The 19,746-nt window shown below is 40.4% G+C and overlaps 2 protein-coding genes across 4 annotated transcripts in view; both read right to left on the bottom strand.

Moving 5' to 3' along the window:
• Positions 1-19,655, bottom strand: part of LOC136247593 (uncharacterized) — a 56,130-nt gene extending 36,475 nt beyond the window's left edge. For both annotated transcript variants that reach the window (XM_066039355.1, XM_066039356.1), the window contains exon 1: positions 19,485-19,655. The gene's annotated coding sequence lies outside the window, so the exon portion shown is untranslated. The remainder of the gene's footprint in view (positions 1-19,484) is intronic.
• LOC136247590 (uncharacterized) lies at positions 1,357-4,766 on the bottom strand. 2 transcript variants are annotated; one of them, XM_066039351.1, is made up of 2 exons: positions 3,504-4,766; positions 1,357-3,440 (listed from the first exon to the last, which is right to left on the bottom strand). In XM_066039351.1, the coding sequence occupies exons 1-2, from the start codon at positions 4,738-4,740 to the stop codon at positions 1,414-1,416; spliced, it is 3,264 nt and encodes a 1,087-aa protein (XP_065895423.1). In that variant the 5' UTR covers positions 4,741-4,766; the 3' UTR covers positions 1,357-1,413. The 2 variants fall into 2 exon arrangements, with proteins under 2 accessions (XP_065895423.1, XP_065895424.1); XM_066039352.1 differs by having other exon boundaries at positions 1,357-3,800; positions 3,873-4,766.
• Positions 19,656-19,746: the final 91 nt, after the last annotated feature.

Raw genomic sequence — 19,746 nt, 5'->3', positions numbered from 1 at the left:
AATAACAGGAAATTTTAGTTTCTTCACATTCTTATTTCAACTAATGTTTAACACAGCTCTAAGCTTTAATTGTTTCATTACCAACTAACTACCATCACCCTCAAAGTGCAGTACTATTCACCTTAATGTATTCAAACAAACAATAATTAATTAAACTATCACTACTAATACTAGTCTAACTAATAGACCTAATAGTAAAAATGAACAATAGCTACGACAAGTATTAGTGTAGTAAAACTCCATAAACTTGCACAATACTACACACCTAATTATGCACTTTGGAACGTTTCTAGAACTAGCTAATTTTCAACTTTTCATCCTCTTAAACACTTGCTATGTCACTAGACTAAACTAAACACTCAACTTTCACTAGCTTAGTAACGAAAATGAAATCCAGTTGGTTCGTGTTGCTAAGCCTGCCCAAATAAACTAGTATGACCAATTAAACTATAATTGATAATTTATGTCATGAACATATACGGTGGATAGTTATAAAAACTGGAATCGAAACGGGAAACAAAACGAAACAAAATCAGCCTACAGTCTAGTGGAGGATAATCACTATATTATGCACAGATACACTATAATCTAATCCAAAACAGCCAAGCTGTAAAAAAAAGTGTGCGGCCCTCAAAAAGGCTATGGTGAAAAAAGATGTGAAATCCAAGGTGGCGGCCAAGAAATGGCTGTGATGGTAGGTTAATGGTAAAAATTTTAATAATGACAATTCAGCTGACCTTTGTGAAGCGGCACAAAATTCACCTGGATTTTCATTATTAAAATTTTTTACCATTAACCTACCATAACAGCAATTTCTTGGCCACCACCTTGGATTTCGGGTATCACTCTTTTCACCCTATTTCATATCCCTATAGAACTTAGACAAAAACAGTGAACCAAAAAGGCGAAAAAAATGCAATCATGAATGGGGATCGAACCCGGGATCCCAGTGTGATAGTCCAGTGTGCTACCGATTATGCTACCGCTGCTAGCTCCCTCGATTCCCTTCTTTTGTATCTTATAAATGTGACTAACGAAATAAGCTGTATATAGTAAGAAGAATCTAACCCTAAAGGTGAAGAAGAAACCAAAGCTGAACCCTAACCCTACCGCTAATACTACTAGACGCTTCTCCTAAAGTCGACTACTCGTGGCAACTACTGGACGCTTCTCCTAAAGTCGACTAGCTACTCAGGGCAAAACCTGGACGCATCCCCTAAAGTTGACTACTCGCGGCAACTACTAGACGCATGCCCAAAAGTCGAAGAGAGAGAGAGCGAGGGGTCCGACACTCTTGAAATCTCTTTTTTTTTTTTTTTTTTTTTTTTTTTTTTTTTACCCGGGCTTGATGGACTGCCCTTGCCTACCACCCCCAGCACATAAATGGCCTGTGCTGGACAAACCGGGACTTTCTTAGTCCACGGCAAACTGAGACTCTGCCCGAATCAGCTCCACAATTGGGGGAGTCTTAACATAGTGACCGATGGATGAGCGGGCTCCGCGGATGCATTGTATGGAGGACCGCAAGAGAGAAAAAGATAGACAGCACCTTAACCACCCCATGACAACAGAGTAATCATCGCCCCACTTGTTTGAAAGTTGATGAGCCAAGCGTTGATAAAAAACAGAAGCCTCATGAGCCAGACCACCAGAGGCAGACATTACCAGGGGGGTAAAAGAGGCATGCTCCTCCTCACGAATTCTCTGAGCATACGCACGTTTCTTAATGTTCTCGTGCCTCCGATAACAGGAGGCCAGTGATGAGGACGCATTAGAAGCAGCCAGAGGGTTGAACACCCGCACATCCACAAAACATCTTTCACTTCTTCCACCCCAAAAACCATTCATGGCGATGTCAAGACGGGCACCATCTTGGATATTGGCAGAAGCAGGGTAGTCCTGCTGTGAAACCGGCTGGAGCTCTGGTTCAACAGCTACCTGAGAGCATACTTCAGTCAACAGGGTAGCAGTTAGATCTCTGATCTCATTGTGTCGGATAGAAGGTAAGCCACCCTTGGGACAGGATAAAGCATGCTCCACTGAAAAGGAAGTCCCACATGCACAGTGAGCAGGAGTCCGCTGAGGAGACCACCCATAACGTAGTGCCACGGCATCGTGAAACGCGGACTTATGCAGTGCAAAGCCATGTTCCTGTAGGGGCCGGGTGGTAAGCCAGTTGGAGGCCCCTTTGGCTGAGGCTAGATCTAAAGCACGTTGAGAGGAGGGATCTAAGTGGGTACGCAAACTGGAAGATCTATCCGAATAGTTGGAAGATTTGGAATTGCGGATTGCGGACTTGCGAGATAGCTGTTCTGTTTTAACAATAGCCGAATTGATACCCCGGTCCAGAATGAATTGTGAAAGAGGCTCAGCAATGTGACACGAGGCTGAATACTCCTCAGCTGCAATAAGAGTTGGGTTTATGATACCCAAACCACCATATCGAGGTGGAAGGGCAAATAATTTACGGATTGTGTCATTTGGTGGAGAGCAACCCATCAAAGTAGGGATAAGTACCAGCCGGATGTTGTCCTCAAGGGGTTGTAAAACCTCTGATATGTTTGGAGTAGTGCGACAAAGGTAGAGCCAATGGCTTGACAAGCCATGAGTGAGAGCGGAATAAGCAGCATGCGGCTGAACTTGTGCGAACTTGGCAAGCCGTGTAATCTCTGCTGACCAACCAACAACCTTGTCCCTCACAAATTCCTGGACATAAGCGTTTGAACCAATGGCAGCCCCAAGGTAGGGACGGCCCGCGGAAGTAATTTGAACATCAGTATCTGAAAACAGAGTAGTAGCAATTGAATGGAACCTTTCCTTAGAAACTAACCAAGTTTTAGGAGCATTCACAAAATAGCCAAAAGCAGGTCCCTTAATACAGAGCTGGTTCCACCAGATGAGCAAGTCCTGTATACTGCCACAAGCACAAGCATCATCAGCATACCAGACCTGGTCCACTGTCCCATGAAGTTGATTGATTAAAGGCACTGTAGCAAGGGCATACATAGGCATAGCTAGTGGGTCTCCCTGTGTAGTACCCTCCTCTGATAAAATAACCTCCCCAGAAACAAGCAAAGAGGCTGGAGACCTATAAATATTGATCAGAATAGTGGAAAGTGGCGGGCACAGTTGTCTGATGTTGTGTAGAGCCACCAAACGGTTCAGCGAGTTAAAGGCATTGGAGGCGTCCACCAGCAACACAGCCTCAGTGCTTCCTTCCTCAAAAACCTTTCGGACAGCATGAACCGCAGCCTCCGCCCCAGAAAGTTGCCCCGCACAAAGTTGGTGTGAACCAGCTGCCTCCTGAATGTCATCCCGCAGGATGACCAGCACAGCCTTAGCAACAATACGTCTCATAACCTCGCACACACCAATAGGCCGCACCCCAGGATTTTTATCCAAAGCAATGAGGCGACACACCAAAAAAGGCGAGAGCAAATCTGGGGAGAGGAAAACAGTACATAAACGACGAGCAAATGAGGACATTGCAACACACAATTCACCTGAAGCAGAGTGGAATGAGGTACAAAGTCGACGCCAACCACGAGCGTCGATCCCAGAGGGTCCAGCCGCACCAGATGTTCGCAAAGCAGCAGACCTGATAACAACAGCATTAAGAGAAGAGAATATAACAGGGTGTACGGATGGTGGGTCAGCCCAATGCTGTAGAAGACACTTAGGATCCAAAGGCTGAGCTGGAGGATGTTTAGCCCGCAGAACATCGCGAACACAATGGCCGGGAGAAGCAGAATCAGCTATCTCATCCAAGTTTAGAACTCCACCACGTTGGTAACCTGAGACTAATCGTAAAGCAGCCTTGGTTTTACCCTCAAACATTAGCTTAGAAAAGTTACGTACAAGTTGTGCCTCACTTAGTTTTGGTAAATGGCTCTTGAGACGACCCTGTATAGCTCCTCCCTCAGTAACCAGTTCAAGTAGATTCCCATCCTTCCACTGTTTCAGCCGCTGCTCCAATAGGAGAGTGTGATCCTTGTCCTTAGATGTGCGGCTTGGCTTCTGGAGCAGTAATATACAAACCACAACAATTGCCTTAAGGGCGACAGATTCCAGGGAAGAACCCTCACCTACAGCACGAAACAAACGAGCCAGTTCAAGTACAAAAGCCTTACCAGCTGAACCCCGTGGAACTGCAAAACTGTTCTTCTTCCAATGTATCACTTCCAAATAAACTTTATCCAATTCTGAGATAAAACAGCTTCCATCAAGATCCCCCCACTGAAAGTTAGGCTGAACTACAGGTTGAAAATCAGGTAGGTCAACACCTGACGAATTGTTCAATAGAATGTCGTTGGAGTTGTTAGAAGTCAAGCAGGGGGCGTTAGGTTCTTCCTCCTCGTCAACCTGCGCGACGGATGAGGGACTTTCCTCCCGGAGAATTGAACTCTGCGGATCCAAGCTGGCCCTCGAGCTGGCCTGGAGTGTCGCATTTGGTTCAAAACGGCAACGACGCCTGCCCATCTCATCACGATAAGACACCAAAAACTTCGATATGGACTGATCTTGGTAGCGAATGGTTGTCTTCCAGTTCTTAGAAGAAGCTTTACCCGCTTTGCGTTGAAGGTCACATGGAGTCAAAAGGTCCCCATTGAGCCGAACACAACGACTGGTGCCACTGGACAGTTCCTTGGTTATCAACTTCGCTTGCAAAGTCCCACATACTATGTCGACGGCCTCCAGAGTTGAGCGACTCTCCGGAAAACCAGGGAGAGAATCGACCATTACGATTCCCACAATCGAGTTTTCTCGAAATCTCGTACGCTTCGTCAGAAATCACATTTGAAATCATGAAATCACACACTCAAAAGAAATCAGAAATCACATTTTTTGAAAACGAAAATCGTAAAACTCTGTATATTTCCGTAAATTACGGACTCATTGAATTACGCGATATTATTAATTGGAACATAACAGAAGTGATTTAAGGCCCAAATCACTTATTATTATTATTAAATACAGAGAAAAAGGCATTATGCCTGTGAGTCCTGCTCATTACAATAAACCATTACATTAAGAATAAGAGTTATCAATCAAAATTTTAAAGTTGTTAGTAGAATTAGACGACACTACATAATTGGGTAAATTATTCCATGAATTGATGGTTCTTACTGAAAAGAATTTACTTGATCTGGCACTGGTTCGGCTGCCAATCTCTAGAATTTTACAGCCCAAGCTGAGTCCACTAATGGTCAAAAGCTTCCATCACTGGAGCCATAGAATTTAGAGGCGCTTACAATCTATGCTGGAGCCACACGGGTGATCTGAGAATCCATCTCGGAATCTTAGTCAGTTTTAACTAGCAATTTAGGCTCTACTCGCAGCCACAAGTGACGGTACATCATAGTGACTGCATGGGTTAATGATGAAACGGGTAAACCATGTAGAAGGGCTGCAAACTATAAGCACACTTTTTCAAAGAAAGTAGTTCCCAGCATTAGCTTCAGGACAAATAATTATGCAGCTTGTCTAGAAAATATGTATGTCAGTACTGGTTAGTAACTAGCTACTAGGTGTAACTTTTCAAAGATTAGCTCACACAATATGATTCTGCTTGTTCAGCTCAGACCCACTAAACATCTTTACATAACTCGCAAGCAAACATTTCATATAAAACAATCCTGGCATACACAAAGAAGACAATGGATGTATCCAGATCAGTTGACTGTGTACTTAGGTGTTTCCTGCCACTGTGGTTGTTAGTCAATATGAAATGAGATCAGGGTTGTTAACAGAGAGCCATTCCAGTTTTCAATACCATTGTGAAGGAAGGGATGTGCACGTTACTGATGTTAGCAGAGATATTGTTTATGTCAACTTTCAGGTGTGATTTAATCTATTGTGTATTATAAAACTGGTAGGTAATACATACAAGTAGCTATCTTTCTGCATATAGCTAAGTCAGCTTCATGCAGATTAAATACATCACATATTGATCAGATAAGGTTTATAAGTTCTGCTAAATTTTGCAGGTATGTTCATTGCTGGCAATGCATCATACTGGTTTGCATTATATTATCTGAAGAACTGATAATGCAGGATGCATTGGAGCTAACAGTGTATAGCACACAAATTTTACGGAGAACAATTACCTAACCAGTGACTTTATGGAAATACAATGCCAAAATGGTCCTCAGACACTATGCTCTTTGCTCGGTGGACATTATAGATTTTGTTCAGGTTTTATAATGTAGTTAAGTAGGTGTAGCTTGTAAGTAGTTTAGTTTATTGTAATTAGTGTGGTAGTTTGTAATTTGCTAGTCTTTGTATTCTTTTGTGCTTAATTTTTCTGTGTACTTGTTTGTTATCTATTTTTGTAAATAATTTTACACCTTTTTCATTACCTAATCATTACTGATTGAGTCCAAGTCTATCTCCTACCAAAGATACTGTTTTAAATTCATCATAACTCAGTGATAAAAGTGTAACTGAAATCATGTGGACCCACTGATGACATGCAACCATGTAATAGTAACCAATTCCAATATACTTAATCAATCACATGTATCACCATCAGCTACTTTATTATTATTATTGCTGGGCATGCCGATGTGCCAAGGGGACATGAGTAATGCTCCAAGGAAAAAATACACAAGATAACAACAGTACTGCTTTATTATATCTACCGGTAAAGACGATACTCGACAATGCCTAACATTGCCTATACCATTTTTACTTTACAGCACAAGTATGTAGTAGCTTTTTGATAATGCATGCTTTCTGACTCAATCACTGAAGTTGGCAAATTATTCCAGTCGATGACAGCTTTTGGAAAGAAGGAATGCCTGTTCATGTAGCTAAGTACCTGGATGAAGTGGTAAGGGTAGTGGTGTCCAGTTGAACATTGTGTGGCTAAGAGGATAATGGTATTGATAGGCTGCAGATAAGTTGTGGATTGCCTCGTAAAAATGCCGGCGGCTAGCTATAACTAGGCCAGTGCGGCATTGCTTGATCCATGCCTATTATTTTTTTACCCTTGTTAGAATATAACTTATGCACGAAGTTCTGGGACGGCTTCTATTCATTTTTAGACAGCCTCTTTACACTGTTAGCTTGCCTGTTAATCATCAGCACTACCGTACGACCACAACTACAAACCATCACCGCTACTGGTGCCTGGAATCATCTCAACCAGACGGCTTTGGCCCCAGCATCTTTGCTTACGAACTAGACTCTAGTGAAGATATAACTTTTACCATCCAGTTTACTGATGACGAAGCTTCTGGACCTGTTCTAGCTCCATGAGAGTCAACAATGGTGAAATCACGGAAATCACGAAATCACAATTGAAATCACGAAATCACAATTGAAATCATGAAATCACTAATGAAATCATTGATTTCAGAGAAATCACTGTGATTTCGAAATCTCGTACGCCCTTCTAGAAAGTGGCGGACCCCCCGAGAGAGAGCAACAACTACAGTAGGAAGTCTGGATGCTTTTGAGCTTAATATTACGTAAGGGTTATGAAAGGTGGTGAAAAGAGTAAAACCCCTTGGATTTCACATCTTTTTTCACCATAGCCTTTTTGAGGGTCGCACACTTTTTTTACAGCTTGGCTGTTTTGGATTAGATTTCATTACTTTTTGTATTTGTATACCCCAAAGCCAGCCTATGGCCGGCTTTGGGACCTTTTTAACCTATCATTTTTTTCTTTACTACAGGAAGAAGAAAAGATGAAGTAGATGTACTTTAAATATTTTATCAGTAAATGTACAAATTATATATATAATACATAATATTATTATTGATTACAGAAATCTCCATGGTGGTTTTTTGTAAGTGAACACTCTACAAGGTGAGTTCTTCTAGATGCTCTCTCTACAGGGTGAATTATTTGTAACTGAACAATCTACAAGGTAACTTATTCTAGCAGATCTCTTTACAGGGTGATTTGCTGGTAGCTGAATTCTGTACAGGTGATTTGTTTGCAGCTGAGCTCTTTACAGAATGCTTTCTTTGTAGCTGAACTCTTTACAAGATAACTTCTTCTAACTGATCTTTCTACAGGCAATTTGTTTATAGCTGAATTTTCTACAGTGTGATTTCTTTGTAGCTGAACTCTCTACAAGGTAATTTCTTCTAGCTGATATCTCTACAGGGAGATTTGTTTGTAGCTGAACTATCTACAAGGTAACTTCTTTTAGCTGATCTCTCTACAGGGCGATTTGTTTGTAGCCGAACTCTCTACTTGGTGGTTTCTTTGTAGCTGAACTCTACAAGGTGATTTCTTCTAGCTGAACTATCTCTTTCCATAGTTGCATGAACTCCCTACAAGGTAACTTCTTGTAGCTGTTCTCTCTACAGGGTGACTTGTTTGTAGCTGATCTCTAAACAGGTTACTTGTTTCTAGCTGATCTCTTGAATTCTCTTCAGGGTGACTGCTCTATTAGGATGACTGCTCTATTAGAGTATCTCGATCTCGCACTTGCTGCACCAAGTTGGATTTCGTGTTATAACTCCGTGGCTTTAAGTCTGATTCTTCTACACCATTGAAGAGCCTTTCTAAGATGATAACTCCATCTGTACAACGATTTTCAAAGTATTACCCCAAGAGGTTTATCTGGTAGGCATGGCAAGCAGTTGTTTTATTATTAGCTAATTTCGATTGCGTAATTGTTACACACTGTTGGTTTTTCGTTGTATCTTCCTGGTTTTTAGCTCGATTTCTTTCAAACCACAAAAGGTTTGAGGTTCAATAGCTAACCTATTCACTCACCGATTTTCAGCTTCTTCCCGTACGCGGTTTACCCTGTAGGCGTAACAACATATTGGTGTTATTTATCGTGAATAATCACTCATAACTCTTTGCCTGTTTATCGTATTCCAACCAAGGTTGGTACCGAGATTCGCCCCTTCTGTGTGCCAAATTTAAAGGCAATCGGATAAGGCGTTCGCGTTTTATAGCAGTTTTTGTAAGTGTGCGACAAGAGGAAGAAAAATAAATGGAAAAAAACGAAGAAACTAAGCCAATTTTAGAAGTAAAATTAAGTATACACGTACATACTGAAAACTACAACATACTACTACTTATTACCTAACTATACTTATTACTACCTATACGTACTTAACTTAACCTAACTTTTTCTATCTTTTTCTCTCTTGCGGTCCTCCATACAATGCATCCGCGGAGCCCGCTCATCCATCGGTCACTATGTTAAGACTCCCCCAATTGTGGAGCTGATTCGGGCAGAGTCTCAGTTTGCCGTGGACTAAGAAAGTCCCCGTTTGTCCAGCACAGGCCATTTATGTGCTGGGGGTGGTAGGCAAGGGCAGTCCATCAAGCCCGGGTAAAAAAAAAAAAAAAAAAACTTAACCAATGTCAAAGTCAGGAAATTCGTCCTCAGCAGTAAGCGAATACTGGCGGAGTATCATTTTTGCATTGTACCTCCACAAAGTCACAGACAGTTGCTGGAGAAGTTGGCGCCTAGCAAACTTTCGAGGTAAACCATTTCTAACAGTTGTTCTGTCAGCTATGGATCCTAAAAGCGATAGGGCATATGGTGACCAAACACCAAAGGTCTCACATACAAGAGGGATAAAATCTCCTCCATTATCATTTACAATGTCCTGGTATTGGTTGTCCTTAGCTATCTCACCAACAGCAGCGGCCACCCCAGCCTGAGAAGAAGCAGAAGATATGACAGCAGACTGAGTGGTACTCCTGACGGAAAGATCAAAATAGGCAGGACGACCAAGATGAAAGTCAGGGTGGTATATGTCGCCAGGACGAGATCAGTCAGATGGAATGCCTTGCTCCCTAAGAACACCAGGGTGATCTTGGAGCAAGGCATGGTGTACAACAGACACTAAAGCATTATGAAGCTGGATCCTCAAGGGACCATGAGAGCACCCCAGCAGATGATCACCAAACTGGTCAATGACAGATAGACAAGTACAGAGTGGTAAAGAAGGGAACAAAGGAATGCCAAGCCACAAACGTAAAGCTATAGTAAAATCATGAGGAGGAATAGCTAGACCCAAAGCAGGCTGTGGAAGTGCTTTAAGCCAACCACTGCTGGTGCCAGAAGAATGTGATAAAGCACGCAGACGTGTTGATCACAAATGGTGGAACTGCTTACAAGCTGTTTAAAAAGTGAATCATCTAAAATGGCTTGAAGGTCAGTTTGAGAGGAGTTTTGCAACACAGAAACAGACATACCTTCGAAGAAAGCGAGGGAACAATCCTCCCCGGGAAATGGCATAAAAACATCAAAAGTTTCCACTAAACGCGACACTAAAATACGGGAAGAATTACAGGACCCCACAAATGCAGGAGCAGCAGAACGCTCAGATTCATGTAGGCCCAAGCCTCCTAACCTAAATGGCAAGGTGGCTTGTGTCCAACTACTATCAGAAATTCCACAACACAAGATTCTACTAAGGCATTCTCGCAACCTAAGGTCAAAATGTGAGGGAAAGGAACCCAAAGAGGAAGATGGCACACAACATAAAAGGTGAGTGACCTTGCAAACGCTAAGACAGCTCCTAAGCAGATGCAACTCTACTTGAGGGTCCTCGAGGTCAACCAATTTATCCTGAATTGCAACTATTTTATCAAATTGAACAGATAAAAAGGCATCGTAAAACTGTGGAGGTCCCCAAATAGGAGATCCAAGAAGCTCCAAACCACTGTTCTTGGGGTTGATACGCTTGATGGCAGGATGAAAGTTAGGAAAAGAACTGTCACCAGAAGGCCAGTATAGTTCACACTTGGATAGATTGATGTAAAGACCAAAACTGGGACCAGACTCAGTAAAATGTGAAAGTAATGCGTGAAGACAAGATCTAGTACCTATAAATGTGCCATCATCTAAATACCAAAGGTTAAGAAGACATGTTTCACTAAAAGAGATGGAACGAAGAAATTGCACCAACACCAAAGAAAAAAGTAAGGGACCAAGAGGATCTCCCTGTTGGACACCTGTGGAAGCAAGAATACGCCTGTGGCCAAACCTCAGCTCAGCAGGTTGACTGTAGCACCAATACACCCAGGGGGGAATCTCTGGAAACTCTTTACACATATCATCAAGAAAAGCTGAGCGATTACATTCATTAAATGCATTCTTCATGTCTATTTTGAGTAGAGCTAGAGATTCATCATTGCCAAATTGGGAAAGAGGATGACAGACAGCATGGATAGCTGCCTCAAGACCACCTGGGATACCAACACCCACTTGACCATAAGGTAGGAAAAACTCAGAGAGAAAGGGACGAGCAAACTGACAGCACAGACGACTGGCAAGGCGACGAAGAATCTCACCAACTGCAATAGGGCGAACACCCCCGTTCTTTTTCAGAAGAGCTGTTAAAGGGGCACCACACAACCAAGGGGCAAGCGATGGAGAAGCTTTACCAGAAAGCAAAAAGTTCATCAGACGAGTGAGGGTGGTAAGGCAAAGTTCAGCAGAAGGTGCAGTGTGGCCACTGACTGCATCGAGAAGGTGTTGTGCCCGTAAACCAGAGGAACCAGGACTAGTACCACGAGGAAAACCCTTCAAACATATTAATACAGCAGATTCATCTACAACTAAAGAAGCAGTCTTGGGGGCCGAACAAGAAGGTGGATCAGAGACAGGATGTCGCTGAAGCAACTCTTGAAATGCCAAATCATCATTCTTATCAGCCACACCAGTAGAAGTAAGAGACTGTACAGCATTACTGTACCTACCTTCCCGAGCCCAGAACAAAGCTCGAGAAATATTGTGTTTTGAAGACTGAACACAGTGACTGGAGCGAAAGACATGTAAATCATCTTGTAGAGCTTTCCAAAGATTATACAAACCATCGGACTGAGACCAGAGATGAAGGCGGTCTAGCAAAACAGAAGCTACAATAAAACGACGGCGGCGCTGACGAAGTGGAGGCATACGTAGTGCAGTTTAGCAAACAGAAAAAGACGCATAAAGCCCCAGACTGAAGAAATTGCATTTCGAAACTAGGTAGACAAGACTCTAGCTAGCAAAGGACGAACACTCCGGGGAATGTGAACAACAGTTGAGACAGGACAGGTCATAACATAATTCATCACTACAGAAAGAGCCTCAGACTCAAGATGAAGAGGGCCAACAAAAGAACATGCAGAAGCTGACAGAAGGGCTAACTCTAAAGGATCAGAAGGAATACTGGTGGAGAAAGTTAAGGAAGGTGGTGAAGGAGAAGTGGGAGACTGACTTTCAGACTGATCACAAATTAAGAAAGGAAGATCAGAAGCAGAAACTAATGGAGCATTACAGCGCTGACCAGGCTTAAGTAAACGTCTGCAGCCTGTTTTACGAAAACGTTCATGAGTAGCCCAACGGCAGGAGGGAACAGTGCAAATAAGATGGTTACAGCAAGCAAAGAAAGTCGCAGATGGAAAAACATACCTAGATATGTGAACCGAGTTGATGTGTTGCCATAAAAGAGAACAGGAGGAACAGGATTTATTACAAATAGGACAAGATAGAAGTGAAGAAAAGTGATCAGCCGAGGAAGCACTGGCTGGGATATCCGCCATCATTGGTGAGGGCTGCAAAGATGACTGCATCATAGTGTGAGACAAATCACGACTGTCTGAACTTGCTGGAGAGGGTACAACTTTATCAGGACTTGCTGGAATAGTAACAACTTTATCAGGGCTTGCTGAAGAGGACAAAACTACATCAGAACGTGCTGGAGAAAGAACAACTTTATCAGGACTTGCTGGAGAGGACACTGCTTTATCAGGACTTGCTGGAATAGTAACACCTTTATCAGGACTTGCCATAGAGGACACAACATTTACTGGAATAACAACTTTATCAGAACTTGCTGAAGAGGACAAGACTTCATCAGGACTTGCTGGGGAAGGAACAACTTTATCAGGATTTGTTGGAGAGGATACAACTTTAACAGGACTTACTGGAATAGTGATAACATTAACAGGACTTGTTGAGGAGGACACAGCTTTAAGACTTGCTGAAAAAGTAACAGGATTATCAGGACTTGCTGGAAAAGACACACCTTTAAGACTTGCTGGAATAGGAACACATTTATCAGGACTCGCTGGAGAGGACACGACTTCAACAGAACTTGTTGAAGTGGACACGACTTTATCAGGAATTGCTGAAGTGACAATTGGGCCACGACCAGCTGGAGAACACGTACTTGCTGTGTCGCATATCTCGGGAAAGCCTGAAGCGATTTCTCTCAAATTAGGAATGTGGAGTACTGAAGTTGGAGGGAGTGTCCACAGCAAAAATCGTCTTGTTTCATCAAGGCAGCACAGAGCTACGGAGGTGCGAATATTGCGTTTTCTTTCTTCCTGTCAATATACTCACGTGTGTTGCGCGCGGCTTCTTGGGCCGCACGACACATTACCGTGTGACTTGATATATTTACGCACTACCTGTTTATGAATCAAGCAAGACTCCAGGTGGCAGAATTCTCTGCACGGCACTTACTGATTAGAGATATCATATCAAACCAATTCAATATATTTTAATGTCATTCAGCTATAGTATGAAAATGTACTGTTTGTTCAATTAGAATTTTTTTAAAAACTGTTTCTACAAAACCTGTTAATTTTAGCAACTTTTATATGCTCACCTGTATAGCACGTATATCATATAGGGGGTGGGTGGGTTGGAGGGTGCGGAGGGGAGGGTGGGTACCCACACACACACAAAAAATTGTTGACAGTGAAAAAGCAGCCTATAAGTATCATGCAACTTTTTAATCATATGCGTTCTTTGATATTGTATATGTGTTCTATACCATACAGTGGCGGATCCAGGATGGGGCCTTTGGGGCAAATGCTACCCCCCCCCCCCCTTCACGAAATTGCATACAAGATCGAGATACTCTAATAGAGCAGTCAATTACTCTAATAAAGTAGTCACAATGTTCATGAGGCAGTGTAGCTTACCTATGAAGCTATAAATAGGATTTTATTTTACGTAACAGACGTGATATAGTTGGTAAGGATAACTAGCTATTATTGTTGCGACCTTTTTTTTTTTTGGTCTTCAACTGGTTTTCAGTAAGTTTTTTTGGTCTTCAACTGTTTTTGAGAAAGGTGCCCCCCCCTCTTTCCAAACTCTGGATCCGCCCCTGCCATATGCGTATTTTGTACCGTACGTGTATGATACGCGTATGGTACATACCATACGCGAACGGTATAGACATACGCGTATGGTACGTACCATATGCGTATTATTAGTATTAGTGACTTAGGATACATAGGCAATGCCTGTATATGATCCTATTCTATAGCTAGCAAAATAAAATCAAACATAATTTAAATTAGCTACCAGTCATGATCGATAGTAAACATTTGTGAGGAGAAGTGTTGATCCAGTAGGTTTTAAAACTGTTGATAGATTGGGCTGCAATCACATTCTCTGGTAAATTGTTCCATACATTAATGCTCCTTACTGCAAAAAGTTTGATCTTGGCCGGGTGACAGTATTATGCCTTTTCTCTAGCCTTGCCATCACCTAGCTACAATGGGCTGTCTTTACAAGCATTCAGTTCTAGCTGAGCAAACTTAGAACTCAACACAATAATCTTCTTACTACTGAGCTGTAACTATAAATTTATTCATCAGCACACACATGCATTTAATCCTTGCCACGCCCATGCAATATCCACTATAGTCCTATACTAATGTACCTAAATCTTATGTCACTTTGTCTGCAGAACTTTACATAAATGGTACTGTGCATGTATGCTACTTTATACAGTAGCTATCAGAAGCATGCAGATGGTCTTATAATATTCTCAATTATAAGTGTGGATAACTGACAATTTACAACAGAATTGGGTAAATAAGCAAGGAGAGCAATTACAACATGCATGGTAGCTAGTAAGTTCTAAATGAATTATACATAATTATGCTGCTTGTGCAAAGCTAATAACTGACTGGAAAAATGAGCTTCGTAAGTGTCATCAGTTGTGCAACATGGCTCCTCACTCTATTTGCATTTTTATATACTATGTACACTCTTCTTCATTTGAGGATCCAATTTCTTGTTTACATACTTTTCTTGTTTATATATACTGTAAATAGTATATTCATCACACTGGACCTACAGCACAAATTAATGTGGATGTTGTTAACTTTAAAGAGTACATTCAGATAAGAGTAGCTAAACACATTGTCTTCCCATCCACAAGCATGACAGTAAGTAGCGAGTAGCTATACAACGCACTTAACAATAATAAAACAATGCTACTTAATATACATTCATTACTGAACTATATATTAGAACTCATAAACTCACCATAAAATCTCTGCCATGTTATGTTTTCCTACTTCATCTCAGCAGGCGATGCACATGCCTCATTCAATAGCAAAGATTCAGTGAACTACAGTTTTAAAAAAAATTATTGCAAAATTAATTACTATGCGCATCAGTCTTAGAGTATAGAATGTCTAATATTGCTATAAGCTACAGCCATGCAGATTTACATTGATTAGCAAACTAAAAACATTACTTTCTCTACAGTTATATCTCTTTGCTACCTCCCTCAATGTTATTGTACCAGCATTTTCCAGGTCTTCCTCTGTTTCAGCAATCCTTACATTGTACTTCTCGAGCTCATCTGATTAAAATTGTCTGCTCAACTGTGACACACCTTTAGTGCCACCAGGCATAAACATCCATTTTTAAGTGGAAGCTATATAGTGTACTAACAAATTAAAGGTAAACAATAGATTCTATGTAGCAACAATAGAATAAAATATTTAATGAAGTACTATATATATGCCTGAAAAAATTGGCTCCATTTGCCAATGGATGCAAATTATTTAATATGGTTGCTATGTTGTAACCAATCAGAATGTAATATAAGGATAATTATATCAAAATCTTATGTTTATATTTAGCTACAATGCTACCTCTACTGGCTTAGCGTTTATATCACTATGCATTCCAGTTATATTCATTGAAAAATCGTGAACATCAATATGCTGGCACAATTCTACAGCCTAAAAGAAATCAATGTCTTTTGTCCTAAATAATGCTTTAGAAGATCAAACTTCAAATTTCAGTTTCTGAATAAAACAAGGAGCATACTGCTCTTGTTTTATGTTGAAGGGATAATTGGGCACCTTTAAACCCAAACACGTTTTTACAAAGTTCAGTATAGAGAAATCCCTAGTAGAGTTTTGGGTAATATCGCTCTACATAGATTTAATCATTGTACTAATCTTTGACTATCTTCAGGAGTATTTGTAAACACATAAATACTAGTGAATTTAAAAAATTGTTAATTTAGAAATGGAAGTAGGGATCAAGCCATAAAAACTACTGAAACAAGTGATTTGAATGATGGCAACTATTACAACATAGCTTTGTGGGGAAATCCTTACATTGGCATCTCACCACCTCACCATATATGTTCAATGCCAAAGTAGGGATTTCCCCACAAAGCTATGTTGTAATAGTTGCCATCATTCAAATCACTTGTTTCAGTAGTTTTTATGGCTTGATCCCTACTTCTATTTCTAAATTAACAATTTTTTAAATTCACTAGTTTGTTAACTTTTTGGTATAGGTATATAGCTATTATTGATCTTTGGCACTGACTGCTCTATTAGAGTATCTCGATCTTGCTGCTTGCTTTATGCAAGCTGCTCAATTACTAAATTGAAAGGCATGCAGGGTTTCTATCTCCTGTTTTCTACAATTAGTTACAGCTGGACCATTAATAATGGGCGTGGTCCACTGATCGTTAAGTACGAGCGCGCGCTCTGATTGATAAGGGCGTAACAGTGTGTTATTATTGCGCATACTTCGCTAGGCTGTTTGATCGCTTTGCAAGTGTTGCTATACAGGCATCTACTTGCCCTTACAGTACGGAATCCGTTATTAGTTTTGTGGCGTCCGAATACGGCTGCTCTAAGGAAAGTGTCGATACGAATTATTAACGCCTCCGTGACTGGAAAAGAAGAAGACGATCCGTAATTGAAGATAAAAGGAAGGGCAAAGCGCAGAAGGCAGACACTCGTCGGAACCCGAAAAGGCACATCCCAGCAGCTAGTTAAATATTGTGGCAAAGAATGGTTATCCTTCGCTGCTTCGTTTGGCCTGTAGCCTTGCGAATGTGGTCAGGCAGGCAGGCAGGCAGGCAGGTAGACGAAAATTTCTGTTTTAGCGATTTTTTAGAAATAAAATTTCAGCACTTTTCTAGTCGTTTCCTGATATATAACGCTAGAAATAAAGTTAGAAACTTGAAGACTCTTTAGTAAAAGGTTTATTTGCTGCGTGAGATATTTCTAGGATGATTTTTGAGGGATTGAAATTTGAGGCGCGCGCCAAATCCACCCGGATCCCTACTTAAACAGTACTATCGTACTGTTTAATTATGTGTGGGTATTGTTATAATTGTGGCAGACCATTTATAGGCAAAACAGACTACTGTATATAATATTATTAATCAATAACTGAAAGTACACAATAACAACTAACTCTTACAACTACAGTACACAATATTAATGTTACAGGTATGCATAAATTACATTATATTACATCATTTCACATCATTACATTACATCATTAACTCTATTATAGAATATGAAGGAGGAGTAGCATTTGTAATAATGGCCTAGTTTTTGAATTTTCATTGTATCAACAATGGATCATGAATCCAATAAGAAGCAATATATGTGTAGCAATTGGAGCCACAATGTACTGTGTGGAAGAAGAAACATAAATTAAAATTTACTATACGTTGTCAGTGTGTGCAGTTGCTATGCAACAGCTAGATAATTTGTTACCGGATTTGCAAAAAGGTACCTTTTCACAGACAAAATTTGACCCATGTATATTTTGAACTTCGGGGTTCCGTAAGTTTTTGAACATATACCTTATAATTGCCTGTATGCAATTATCCATGAGTGTACAGTACAGTAGCTACTAGTATCTATCTGCATTTTGATACTAAGAGCAAGTTTATCAGTGTAAGGAGTCAAGTGTTACGCCATTTTGTTTGCTGGTATATAAAATGTGTGGAAAAGGTACCTTTTCACAAATCTGGTCATTTTAACTCAACTATTCTAAAGAACATATACAGTATACCAGCTTGTGTACTTTCAAATCAATTACACTGTGGATAAATGAAGTCATTTATTATAAAAATGCAAGATGGAAATCCATGACAAATAAGGCAGTAGACAGCAGGACGAGGCAATAAATCAATATGTACAAAAGTCAGAAGACATCAAGAAAATAATCCACAGGTGCTTACATATAACCATCATAATTATATGGGTGATGGCTCTATTGCATGTATTTTGTGGAACTGTCAGATGCTTTGATGAAATGAAATGTTAAACAGACAACGAGATACATTGTTATAGCTAGATATACACCAATGACTACGTATAAATCAAGACATATTATATTTAATCCCCTTCCTTTGATTATACTTTTCAGACTTATACTGTATGCAGCTAAGTGTTATCATGTTTTTCGTAAAGCTTCCAACCCAGATGATTGACCTTTATTAGTTTTGACAATGTAGAATTTCATCAGATCCTACCAGATCAGCAGGACTTAACACACTGTCAATTCAAGACTGGATCTGCCAAAAGTGTGATGAATTCATGATTGTTTTTATCATATATTGTCCTAAATCAAGATGTCATGTCAGTTTCATCACTTATATATAGTCATGCGAGATATCATGCTATTCTTTTATTTTAAGGAATGCTTTATTTTAAATAGGTTTGCATCATGCAGTAAAGTAAATTATATCTTAATCGCAGTAATCAGATCAACTTACCCTGCCATTCACTAGAATTGACACATACAAATTCAGCTTCTTTCCTTCCACTGCTATATATGGAACAACTTGCAACCAGAGACTTTTGAAGCTTCATCTATCACCGTGTTTAACAACCTTCTTATAAATGAACTGTAAAATTGTAATTAGTTAGCTGTAGCTATATATTTTGATTTGAATATTGCATATATACTCGCTGTGCGAGGTGACAATATATGATAATGCGGCCATGTGCGAGGTGTACAACTTGCACACCTCGCACATGGCCGCATTATGATTAGAGTTGCACCGATATGCATTTTTTCACATTTGCCGATACCGATTATTTGCCTATTCCTGTAACCGATATGCCGATATTTACCGATATTCTTCATTTCTTCAGAACAGAGGAGGAGGAGCAGAAAATCACCTAAAGTTTATGCGTATAAACTGCATTTGTAATGATAATGTAATCAATGTAATTAATTACGTGGGCGGCCGACTTTTACAATGTTTTACACAGTTTTGCTACTATCTCCTTTCATGGAAAAGGAAGCCAAGTAGTTATAAAACAGCTAATCAAACAGTGTTTTAGTGGGACTACAGACTCTTTGTGAAGAGTGATCAACTAATTGCGTGGGCGGCCGATAAATATACACAGCCTACTATAGCCTTGCAACCACATTTGTGCAAACAAACAAACTCAAATAGTTACAAAACAGTTACAACAAACCACTTACTGCTACATTCACCACCTTCTTTACTTTCACCTGTTCATTGTCGTCAACTTAACGATTGATTGTGGGTTTCGGTTAACCGGCAAGTTATTCCGCTTCGTAGCCGATACCGATACTTGTAAAATTAGCTAATATCGGTTGTTACCGATAATTCAACCGATTATCGGTGCAACTCTAATTATGATATCATTACTTTTTGTCGCAGTTAACTCTGCTTTACTTGGACGCGCACTTTTTTACAGCTATAAGCTGTTTTTGGATGGGA

This window comes from Dysidea avara, chromosome 2, assembly GCF_963678975.1.
Source record: "Dysidea avara chromosome 2, odDysAvar1.4, whole genome shotgun sequence".
Taxonomy (NCBI): domain Eukaryota; kingdom Metazoa; phylum Porifera; class Demospongiae; order Dictyoceratida; family Dysideidae; genus Dysidea; species Dysidea avara.
This window is presented reverse-complemented; position numbering and strand designations above follow the sequence as displayed.

Excerpts from the sequence above, each read along its gene's own strand:
- LOC136247590 (XM_066039351.1), bottom strand. The coding sequence starts at position 4,740 with ATGGTCGATTCTCTCCCTGGTTTTCCGGAGAGTCGCTCAACTCTGGAG. Across the intron at positions 3,441-3,503 it reads CTCATTCCACTCTGCTTCAG|ATTTGCTCTCGCCTTTTTTG; the intron begins GTGAATTGTGTG and ends TCCTCTCCCCAG.